This window comes from Watersipora subatra, chromosome 2, assembly GCF_963576615.1.
Source record: "Watersipora subatra chromosome 2, tzWatSuba1.1, whole genome shotgun sequence".
NCBI lineage: Eukaryota > Metazoa > Bryozoa > Gymnolaemata > Cheilostomatida > Watersiporidae > Watersipora > Watersipora subatra.
The window spans coordinates 23,814,176-23,827,126 of record NC_088709.1 but is presented as its reverse complement, the minus strand read 5'-3'; the positions used below and the strand labels follow the sequence as shown (position 1 = coordinate 23,827,126).

Here is a 12,951-nt window from a genome sequence, read left to right as displayed (position 1 = left end):
GTAAGTTAAAAGATATCAGTGCTAAAAGTGACAGGATTACAATGACGATAAAACAGACGCCTAAAAACAATAGACATAGTCTTATTGAATGCGTGAAGTATATTTGTAAAAATATTTCGACGAATAAGGTTGCAAGAAAGTGTAAACAGAAACCATCTCTCACAACTACATCACATTTGAGCCGTTTTGGAAAGGGAATCCAAACTACGGCGGTCTCGTGTGGCTGCGATTTTCTGTTCTTTTTTGAGCTTTTAAGAGCTTGTGATCACCTTTCCACATATTTTGCACCTACAACACAACAGAGTAAGACATGGTGAATCTTTTCATATCAAATAACGGTAATGTAAATTTTGTTGCAAGTCAACCTTTAAATTTGAAAATGATTTACCCAACATTACCCAAACAACCGCCTTTTTTTCCTAGTTTTTGATTAATATTTTGCCACCCCTAATATAAAATGACAGTCTTTCATTGTTGTCACATCGTTTTACCTGGCCAATAAGATGGGACAGCAGGCAAAGCTGTGCAGTGTAGTTTTCATACTCAAAATCTAAATACAAAGCCGAATTTGGGCTATTTTACGATTGTGACTATTAATATCACGAATGCTTGCGAATGGCAACTGACTGATCATAATGGTGACAATATTAGGATACTATATTTATTTGACAACAAAATGAATTCAACAGATTAGTGAAATAACCACTATAGTTCATAATATTTGTAAATTTATATGGGGCTTTATTCAGCATATTTGTTTTTTCGGGTGCCGTGTTCGGGTTCATCCCAACAGAGCTCGATCATTAAACCTCACCCATATGTGAGCTGTCGGCTAACATATGGAGGCTGTATATCATTGCATTACCATGCTTCCGAAGGGCCATCGCTAAGCGGATGTTTGGTGAAATTTGATTTTTTGCAAACCTTTAGAAAAGTCGTTAACAAAAATATTTTGCCGATGATGGTAATAACAACGTCTAAGAACTACTAAAAGTTGAGGTTTATCTCTATGGCTTGGAATAAAGTGATATTCTAAAGCCATAACAACCATCGCAGGGGCCGTTGGGCAAAAAAACTGTTCGAGTTTTTTGCCCAACGTTCTAGGTCTCTGCGATATAGATATTTTAGAGTTATCTAAAACAATTTATCATTGCGTGAGAACGGGCCAAACAAATCCGTTCTAGTTGATCACGCGTTCGAGCTATTTGAGGGTGAGTTATTCGAGTTTGACTGTATATATAATTACCTATATATATATATTATGAGTATTTATATATATATATATATATATATATATATATATGAGTATTTATAAGAAAGATTTATAAGTAGTTTTTATATAAGAAAGTCATGGTCCGGCGTCCATCACACTAAGGCTTGCCCTCTAAGATATAAATACCCTGCCTGTATGGATATGTTCATTCTTGTGCACAGTACAAGGCATACTGCAATCTTCACTAGATCTTTCTACGAACATCAACTAGCTCGACTTCACCTGAACTGCACCAGCATAGGCATTGAATCAGCACACACATTGCACCAGCACACATTGCACCAGCATACACATTGCACCAGCACACACATTGCACCAGCATATGCATTGCACCAGCAAACACAAGTGCACCAGCAAGCACAAGTGTACCAGCAAGCATCACCTCCAATAAGCAACTAAGCTGACAATCTCTCAGATTGCACCAGCATCTCAGATTGTAACAGCATCACAGAGCACCAGCAGGACAGTTGCATATCCTTGGTCATTTCCACTTGTCAGGAGCCGAAGGAAGTGTTCTGTTTGGAAAAAATGTTTTCGAATATATCTGTTCGGAACAAATGTACCACATCTACACATTTAACCGAGCAAACATCATTGAGAACTTTACATGATGTTAGCAAAGTAGCATTTGGTTCTGTCATTGTAGTGTCAGAGTTTGAAATGATAGATGACCAATAAGTCAAGCGAATGATAAATTGTGCAATCACGTAATATCACAACTTCTGCAAAACATTGCAGCCAGCACTGCGATACATCTACAAGCAAACATGAAAATCTAGGGCAATTGCTATGCTTCTGGAAACATTAAGCATGGGAGTTGTTCTACCATCACAAATGATGCAATGTGAATATATGGGACATAAGTTGGATTAGAAGTTGTCTGACCATGATAATGAAAAAATTATGAATGAAAAACAGCATAAAATTGTTACTAAATCAGGGTTATTATTGATCAACACCACTTAATATGAAAAAGACTAACTGGTTACAACAATTATTATTGGATATTCAGCGAAGCAAACTACTCTACAGAGTGTCAGGCACAAGCAGAGGTTTATTACCCATGTTACAGGAGCCAGCAAAATTGGCGACTTGTTGGAGTGAAGTAGCAGTCAGCATGCACCAGATCAGCAACCAGTCATTAGCGAGGCAAATGTTTACGACATTTTATTTAGTATATTTAGATATAGCTTATAGCATCATTTTAGTCTAGACAATGGTGTATTGTATAGCAGTAGAAAAATATAGCACAATTATTTATGAACTCAGATATTGCATTTCATGCGAAAAAAATTGATGACATGGCTGTGAAAAGAATTGCATAAAACGATAATATTTTTCTTGCTTCATATAAGTTAGCTAGCTAATAGCGTCCTAGGATAAGGATTACTGCCAAATCAGTTTCACAATGCTACTACTAATAGTTTTTGAGTTATAGCCAGTTTTGTACATTTTGTTACTGGGCTTGAAATATTTTTTGCTTGTCGTCATGGGTTTCCAGCATCAGTAAGGAATGTTAGCTCACCGCAGTGATTCTAAAATGAATATTACGCAAAGATTAATACGAAAACCGAAAACCGCGAGTAAAACTCAACCAACCACTGACATTTGACTATGGTTCAAGAACAAGTATAGAAGAGGGAGCTAAGGAGCGAGCCAGGAAGGAACTGGCAGCGAGCCAGACAGTGAGACAAGCGCAAAGGGGAGACTCAGAGAAAGAGGAGCCAAGACAGGAGAAGACTAACAGAAACCCAAGATAGCCAAGGAGCCAGCAGCAATCAGCTTGCCGAAAAAATACACAGCAAACATGATTCACCAAAAGAGGTGGCAAGCCAGGAAGCCATAAAGCTCTGAGAGAATAAAGTTTATTCAACCTCCTGTTCACAGAAAGAGCTACGGCTACACACCTAATAGACACGTACTCATTGAACCTAGAAAGGCCATAACAAATAGGGCTAAGTATACAAGCATATTGTGATTTTTGCTTGAGCTAGTGAGTTTTGACAGAATAATTTATATTTTAACTTTTTGAAGAAAATAGTGATCACAGACATTCCGAAACAAACTACTGGCGCATTATTGTCGATTATAAGATAATTACCTGCAGGCAGTCACAAACCTCACAATCCTAACACTACTTGTTGTGAGCATTGATCTTGGGTTGTTATTAGCAGCAGTGCAATACTGTCAAAACGATTTCAAGGAAAATTATAGTAGCGCCATCTCCATTGAGTGATTTGTTGGCTCAATTTTGCTTTATAGCAACTGTCTGATTTTTGTGGGGCAGAAGTGCCACTTTGTCTACAGTTAAAACTGGTCTTGGGAGAAATTGACCTCAAGGTCCAGAGGCTAACCATTACACATAGAACTATAATAGAACCATTGTAGTATTTCATTCAAAGGAAACACAAAAAGCAATACATTTTATACTGATACTATTATCATTACAAAACTAAATAGACAAATATATTATTATTTAAGTATCAAATAATTATTATAACAAAACACTTCTCTCTTGACAAAGAAATATTCATAGGCAAAATAGAATATCAAATTTCGCCCTTGACAGTAGCTTAATTGCTTAATTGGTAAGACTTGCTAACGCGAGAACCCAATGACCCATCATTTGGTAACATGACTGAATAAAAACATGTCTAGTTTAGAAACGATTTGCCAAATCTTGTTACTATGCCTGTTTTTAAAAGATCCCTATATTTGCTTTCAAACTTTCATCGTGTTGCTTTTTTCGTGCTTGTGTAAAACTATATTGGCTAAATACTCACTCATTTTCATCAAAGTCGCTACGTGTTCGACCAAGTTGTTTAATACAGGTTTTGCCCTGCCTGTGTTCTAGGTCTTTGCGATATAGATATTTTCAATATACTGCACGCTTAATGTTTTTCTCTTGATCTGCGTCAGCAGTAACACGAGATGTGACATATTTTAGTGCACATTGGTGACAAAAATCGACGCACCCGTGAATGGCTGAAATAGTTTATTATAAATATTTGCATTTTGTTTATTTCTAATATCAGCTAGTTGAGCACAATTTGGGCTTACAAAAAACTTTTGCTTCTAATTTGCGTTGCATTTTCATGGTCTAATGTTTGCCCAGTTGATGGCATGGTTGATGTCTTTATGTCTTCTAATACTGTAATGCTGTTGTGAGAATGGCATTCATGTGTTTTTGAAAATAAGGTTACACTTGTGAAACAACTAAAAAATAAAGCAAGTAGTAGCAGTGTAATGCAATGAACTATATCATAGCGACAAAAGCAGCTTGAATACTATCTGGTAATTCTCTGACATGTGCAACAGATGTGAATATTGCAATGATAATAACAATTGCAATATTATTATATTGTAACTGCAACTGTTACTCCCTGTGCAGTGACGATAAACAATCTGGTTAAAAAAACAAGAATTTATTTTAATCGGAACAACCGTTGGAGAGAAATCTAAAATTCATTTTACTATATTAAATATTTGAAATTTATTTCTATATGACGTTCAAATGACTCTTCTATTCTCTTCCAAATCATATGAATACTGTGTCTGATACAATTAAGGCTTGAAACTTGGCTGCCATGATTGATCTGTTAAAAATTTAATTCTTTTATAATTTCTGTTTTAATGCCTTATCCATATTTATGGATTCAGATGATCTACTAAATGTTTTATGTGCTAAGGTGATATGCTGAATCTGCCATGTTATCAGTCAAACTAGTGTAGTTACAATATTACAAGCAGAAGAACTTTGAGTGTAACTGTGACACCCGTGTGAGTCTCAACACTGTTAGTACCAGTAGTACATGTACATGTACATATATCATGTACATGTACTACATGTACATGATATGTGTACTACATGTATAATGTATGTGTAGTACATGTATCATGTACATGATACATGTACTACATGATACATGTAGTACATGTATCATGTACATGTAGTACATGATACATGTACATAATACTTGTGCCTTTTCAATTATAGAGCTTCAGTCTTGCTGTTCTGGTGCATGCAAATAATTATCTCTGTTTCTTTTGTTATCTAGAAAGCATTTTGAAATTGTCAAACTTGAGTCCATCATCTTATGAGCTCGGAAAACACTCAAAATGCACCATCTTGGGTGAGTTTATGGTTTTTAGTAAGTATTCTTTAGCAAAATATTGAGAGGCTGTTTGTCGGTAAAATTGGATGTACTCAATGTTACTCTGGGTACTAACCTCGCATCATTCAACATAATTCTACAAAGCATTGCTATCAATCTTATTTGTGCTGATGGCCGTTGTCATCAGATGCTATGAACAGCTATCCTGTTGATAACAGTTCATTACATGTCTTTTACACTTAGGTAAATGTGCTATAAGATGTCTTAATTTTAGATTTTAAGATATCTTAATGCAGTTATTTGATTTATCCATCATCAAGTTTTAAGCCGTGGAACATGTCAAACGAAGAGATGTCAGCGGATGCTATGATCAGCTATCATGCTGATGTTGATAGCAGTTGACTACATGTCTTTTACGAGTAAATGTGATGTAAATTTATTATCTGGATAATTATCCTACTTCATCAAATCTTTTTCTGAATGTGACATACATTTATTGTACATGTAATTTGAATTCATTGTACTTTGTTGTTACAAGTATAAATCCTGTTTTGTTGCTATTGCAGCGTGTGTAAGCATTTACAAAGCTAGCAGCACTTTAAACATCAAAACTGTTTTCTGTTTTAAAGTTAAAGCTTGTTAAAGAGCCGGGGCAACTACTAGTAAGGGTGGAAAACGACAGTCTTTTTTATAATTATGGTTAATTTTATAATTGCCGTAAAACCTTTATTTGAATACCATGGCGCTCTATTTTCAACCTTTGCCCTATTGTGGTGTTTTATTAGAGATGACGTTCAAATAGAGGGTGGTGTTGAATTTTTCGAATATCCTGTCAGACCTTTGAGAAGATAAATTTAACCTTGTAGGGGCAAAGCAATGTAAAACATTAGCCGGATACAGTTATCAATTATTTTGATGGTGTTGCCTGCAAAGTTTTAAAGAAAAACCTGTGAAGCTTTAGAGTTAGAAAACGGACTTTGATTATTGACATTGAGTATTGACGATATTGACGATTATTGACGATAGAATATGTACTACTATTTTGAGGCTAATATTTGTGCTTAGCAAGCATGTGTAAGCTGTGTACGCGGCTAGAAATTTTTCTTCATATACATAATAAGTATGTATTCTAAATAGCAACGCATAAGTTTTGCTCTGCTAAAAAAATTGTTTGGACATTATATTGACTAGTTCCGCAGTGCAGAAGAGTTGATGTGATTGCTACTACATTTACGCTGTTTCTGGAAAGTACCTCGTCGTTCATCTAAATGCTTAAAGTAATCATGAAAGATTGTAAACCACATTTTGGATGAGTCTGAATAAATTTGAGTTGATTTAGACTTGGGTGACTCTGAATCAGGGTGTAGTTCTGACGTTTGTAACGATCAATTTTTTCAGGTAGATACACTGCCACTAAAACCATGGCAACCACTACAGCAACAATGAAAGAATTAATTGTTATTGATGTAACTGAGTCGTTATTAGTACTATTTTGTGGATATTTTTTGCTGATCACTTTCTATTATGGAAAAATATTTTCAATTTTAGTTCTCTTGTTTGTAATGATCGATCTTCTCAGGTAGATACACTCACTAAAACCATGGCAAGCACTACAGCAGTTCTCTTGTTTGTAATGATCGATCTTCTCAGGTAGATACACTCACTAAAACCATGGCAACCACTACAGCAGTTCTCTTGTTTGTAATGATCGATCTTCTCAGGTAGATACACTCACTAAAACCATGGCAAGCACTACAGCAGTTCTCTTGTTTGTAATGATCGATCTTCTCAGGTAGATACACTCACTAAAACCATGGCAACCACTACAGCAGTTCTCTTGTTTGTAATGATCGATCTTCTCAGGTAGATACACTCACTAAAACCATGGCAACCACTACAGCAGTTCTCTTGTTTGTAATGATCGATCTTCTCAGGTAGATACACTCACTAAAACCATGGCAAGCACTACAGCAGTTCTCTTGTTTGTAATGATCGATCTTCTCAGGTAGATACACTCACTAAAACCATGGCAACCACTACAGCAGTTCTCTTGTTTGTAATGATCGATCTTCTCAGGTAGATACACTCACTAAAACCATGGCAACCACTACAGCAGTTCTCTTGTTTGTAATGATCGATCTTCTCAGGTAGACACACTCACTAAAACCATGGCAACCACTACAGCAGTATAGCGAAAGAATTAATCGTCATTGATGTAACATTATTAATATCATTATAATTGTTATAAGTATTGTTATAATTATTATAAAAGTATTAGTACGATTTTGTGGATACTTTTTTACTGATCACTCTCTATTATGGGCTTGTAAATGTTGAGAATGTTAACATGGCGGTCTAATAGAGATGGTGTTTAATTTAAGGGTGGTGCTGTACTTTTCAACCTATAACCATCAATTCTCTAAAAATAATTTACAAACTAAAGCGCAACCTTTTTTTATATTACGATTTTATATTACCTATATTTGGGCAGCTGCTCATGGAGCACTTGAGAGAAATTCTTCTAAGATGTTGTGCTCAGGGGGTAATTCCAACTGCTACACTGTTTATTATAGCTTGAGTTATAGAGCAACAATTTCATCTCATGTTGTGTTGTTCATTCTATTACTAATTTTATATCATCTAATTTACCTTGTTTTGTTTCAGAGACTTATTCATACTCTGTTCACTAGCAACTCTAATCGTACCATCTATTGTTAGTGGTAAGTTGAACTAAGTCTAAGTGCAGAACTCCTGCACTAATAGTTTGCACAGTGGACCCTTGTCATACAATTTTAAATTTTTTTTTAATGTTGACATCGTAAGTCAAAAATTCAGTGTAGAGAGGTATAAAAACCATAGTAAATGCCTAATGCAACGCCCCCTAGTAAAAATCATCAAGATTTTATATATTTACTGTACATATTAAAAATTAGTAACAAAATAGTATGTTAACCTTAGTGGTTATAGTTACCTATAGTAACTTTAGTGCATTTAGTAGTTGTGATCTACAATAAAATGTAACGTTACAATGTACTGTGTGCAGTATGTTGGCTACTGTAAGGAGTTTTTACTCTTTGGCAGGCGTATAACATAAATGTTGAATTTATTTTAAATGAGTTATAGCTTACTAAACACATACATAAAGCTAAGTTTTAGTATGTATTTTTAACTATTTTCCTGACCTATAAATCTTTCATCAGCTATCATTTTATTACTTATCTGTTTCCAGTTTTATTTTCATAATAGCTATTAATGAATAATGCTGAACTGAGCAAGATCGAGCATTGTATTATTTACATTCGCTATTAGAAGGATTTTGGCAATAATTATCATATCGACATATTTGTTATTCCGACATAATTGGCATACCGACTGCCAAATATTAATTTTGGGAGAAATTTGTTTTGATATCACAAGGTGAAAAATATTTTCTATGGGAGGGTTTCTACAACAGAGACCTCGTAACCCAAGGGCGCACTGTATATGCTCATAAGATTGATGAAGTTAAATACACACTGCCTGCCAATGCAAGTGAAATATTGCTCGAGGCTACATATTTTATTCTGTGTTGTTATCATTGACAACATGATAATGTGTGAAATAATCAATTGAAATTAGTGATAAACCACTTTTTTGCCTTTACAAAGAAATAGGCCTACATAGGGAATAACTCAATACGAATGATTATGCATAAATTTAGTACAATATCATCCTCGTGTTATTAGAAGATTTTCAACGCTGTCATGATGTACTTGCAAGCCATACACAGGAATACTTCAAGTCATTATGTGACATTTAAATAACCCTTTTACACTAAATCTGAATATATGATTGTACTAGGTGAATGCCCAATGTTGCTTGGGTGCTAAAAGTATTTGCAAAGAAAATTTATTTGTATTTAACATTTAACAACTGTTACCATTCTGACTTTTAAACTTCATATCATGAGAAAAGTGTTTTGTGCTGTTCAAACAAATTAAGATAAAAAATAAAAACAACTGTACGCTCTTTCAAACATTGTCGGGCAACTGTAACTTTCAAACTTCTTAACATGAGAAAAAATGTTTTGTGCAGGTCAAATAAATAAAAAAACCACTCCAAAATGGTTTAAATGTAAATGTGAAATAATTAGCAAGCAATAGCTAAATTAAGTCTGTTTTGCTACGATTACCATAAAAGATGGTTTGGTAATGATACAATTAATACGAACTGAGAAAACAAAATAAAATCTTGAATACGAAAATCGTGAAGCAATTCTTGCATAGAAGTATGTGTGTGTGTGTGCGTGCGTGTGTGTGCGTGCGTGTGTGTATAAAAAGGTTGCTGTTCCAGTAGAAGCTATCCATCAAAACTTTGAATACGACGATAATGCTGCCTCTCGATACTGATAAAAATGACAAGTGAGATATTGGACTGTCTTTGTCTGACCGAACGGAGAGAGAAGTTAGAGACTATTCCTACTCATGATAACATGATTGCTATTCATCTATTCATCTACATGTATATACAGTCAAACATGGATAACTCGAACTTCAAGGGACCGAGCAAAAGTGTTCGAATTATCAGAGCGTTCAAGTTATCAGAGCACTGTCACGAGTCCATATATTTACTTATTTATTAGTAGATACAAGTACATATACAAACTATAATATAAATCAAAAGCACAAATGGCTTGTTTCAAATTAAATGCTTCTAATGTAAAGTTTAAAACGTTTTCATGAAAAAGTATAGAGATTTTTCTATCACTTGAGATTGGTTTGTTGTTTGAGGTGATGTCATTGCCAGGACGTTTTTCAGATTGACATTGGCAAAACTTGATCGTTGTTGAAATGCTCAAAAGAAAAGACTTTTTTTTTTCTTTTGGGGTTTTACCCACGATCAATTTTGCCGTTTTTTCTTGAAGTTTATGCAGCTTACCTTACTTTACCTGGGATTCGTTAAGAGCAACACTCCGAGGCAGTTCAATTAGAAGTTTTACGAGGTTTTACGGTACATTCTATATCACTCACGCTTTTTTAATAGATACTTATTGAATGTACACACGTATTCTGTGTTTAGGTCAAACGATGAATAGTTTTTTTGTAGCTCAGACAACGTATACGTTTAATTACAAGAATTTTTAAGACGATTTAAACATTCAACATTCCGACGTTGATTCAACACGGAATCAACGTCGGAAAACTATTCATCACGGGCTAGCTGGGTTACGCCACACACTCAAGGATTTTCGCCACGCACATACAAAACAAAAACAACATGCGATTTTTGTTTTGTATATGCGTGGCGAAAATCCTTGCACGCGTGCCCCGGCTAGCCCGTGCTATTCATCGTATCGCAGTATAAATCAAATTTCACCAAACTTTTAGAAAAGTCGTTGACAAAAATATTTTGCCGATGGTGGTAATAACGACGCTTATGAATTACGAAAAGATGAAGTTTACCTCTATGGCTTTGAATAAAGTGATTTTCTAAAGCAATAACAACCGTTTCGGTAGCCGTTGGGCAAAAAAACAGTTCGAATTAACAGTGTTGAGTTCGAGTTATCTATAGCAATTTATCATTACATGGGAACGGACCAAAGGAAATGTTCGAATTAACCATGTGTTCGAGCTATCCGTGGACGAGTTATCCATGTTTGACTGTATTTATATATACATATATATATTCCTCAAAGTATGTCGTGTGTCGTATGTCTGTCTGCATTCCGGCTATAGCTATTATTAGAATAACTGCAGCTGGACAACAATGCTGGCGCAATGTCATGGAGTACCGTCATTAGAAGCCTAGCAGCTTACTGTAATTTTTCATTGGCAATCTGCCAGGCTAATAGCTTGAAAGTTACAGTTGTTTGACAAAGTTTTAAAACCTTTACAGTTTATATTTTTCTCTTATTTTATTTCAACTACACAAAACACTTTTCTCATGATATGTAGTCTGAAAGTTAGAATAGTAAATGTTGTTATATGTTAAATACAAATCAATTTTCTCTCCAAACTTTTTACCCGGGCAATGCCGGGTAGCACAGCTAGTCCCTAGATATATAATACTCAATGTTTGTCTGTCAAGTTGTCAACACTTTGGATTTAAACCCCACAACATCCAATCTTTTTGAATTTTTTGTTTGTCTCTCCGCTTTTCCAGTTGCAGTGTTAAATTTTTTCCGCGTCAAGCATTCAAGTCTTTCCATGTAGCATTAAAGTTTTTGGAATAAAAATCCTTTGTAAACTGGATTTGAACTCGGAACTTCCAGTTCCTCTAACAGGCGTTTATCCAATACGCTACGCTGTCCAACTGATTATAGTATGAAATAAATTGTGAACATATCCTACTTATCACGCCCATTAATCTTTCATTGCTTCACATTTACCACTTGAGCTTGTGAAAAGCGTTAAGCCATAACAGGAGAAATGTATGTGCCAGTCTGTGAAGGAAAAGGCTTAAACTACTGCAAGACTTGCAATCAGTAAAGAGCTGTAGAATGCACTGCAACCGGTCCAGTATGGGTTACACAGAAATAAGCACAGTACACAGAAATAAACACAGTACACAGAAATAAACACAGTACACAGAAATAAACACCGTACACAAAAATAAACACAGTACACAGAAATAAACACAATACACAGAAATAAACACAGTACACAAAAATAAACACAGTACACAGAAATAAACACAGTACACAGAAATAAACACAGTACACATAAATAACACAGTACACAGAAATAAATAAGTACCTTAATTTAATACCAGGTAGTTAAAATAGTAAATGCTGTGTATGTTGACTAAAAGTAACTTTTCTGTGCAAAAGCCTTTTATTACCCGTGCAGTGCCGGGCATTCAGCCAATCTTGATAATACATGAACTAGTAAATTGGTATCTTGTTGAGTTGTACTGGAGCAAAAACATCTTCTTTTACTCTTTTTGATACATAAAGGCAGTAGCTATTCATTCTTGTGCTGAATTAACTAGCATTGGTAGCAGTAGAGTATACAGTTACTATATATACACTGTAAGTTGACTATACAACTCAGGACTAAAGGTTATTGTACAAATAAACTTACCTTGTTTAGTTGTTTCATATAATGTCTTGTTGCTCTTTTGTAATTGTAGGAAATGATGAAGTAAAATTGTCTGTAGATTCCACAGGGTATCCTTCATTCTACAAGGATGAGTCGATAACTCTGACATGTACCGCTAGTGGGGATACAGATGTTGTTGCTGTCTATCTGGTTAATGGTTACCAAGTGAACAACAAAAGGACTAGTTGTGGTTATAATACCTTTGGTAATGAATGGGTAGCCACTAATGTCCTGAACACGCCGGGATTTGCTACAATAGATAAAGCTCACTGTGATGCTGCTGCAGCCGCTGCTCCTCCATTCATCCTCTCAGTACCAGGAACTGTATCAGATGACTGGCGTGGTGTTGACTTTAGATGTTACGCTGACATCACATCTCGTGTGAACTCTACACCATTTTCTATCTCAACTATTAATGGTAAGTTGATGGTGTAGGTATGCTTTGAACTTGTTATATTTCCTTTTCTTGTTGTTTTTTATTCTT

At 35.1% G+C, this 12,951-nt stretch overlaps 1 protein-coding gene across 2 annotated transcripts in view; it reads left to right on the top strand.

The window, feature by feature from the left end:
* The first annotated feature begins 5,331 nt into the window (after positions 1-5,331).
* LOC137387674 (uncharacterized) overlaps positions 5,332-12,951 on the top strand; it is a 32,182-nt gene continuing 24,562 nt past the window's right edge. The window contains exons 1-3 of one of the 2 annotated variants that reach the window (XM_068074160.1): positions 5,332-5,406; positions 8,053-8,108; positions 12,499-12,885. In XM_068074160.1, coding sequence (XP_067930261.1) covers positions 5,393-5,406; positions 8,053-8,108; positions 12,499-12,885 — 457 coding nt within the window. In that variant the 5' untranslated portion in view covers positions 5,332-5,392. The remainder of the gene's footprint in view (positions 5,407-8,052; positions 8,109-12,498; positions 12,886-12,951) is intronic. The other variant, XM_068074161.1, reaches the window with a different exon arrangement.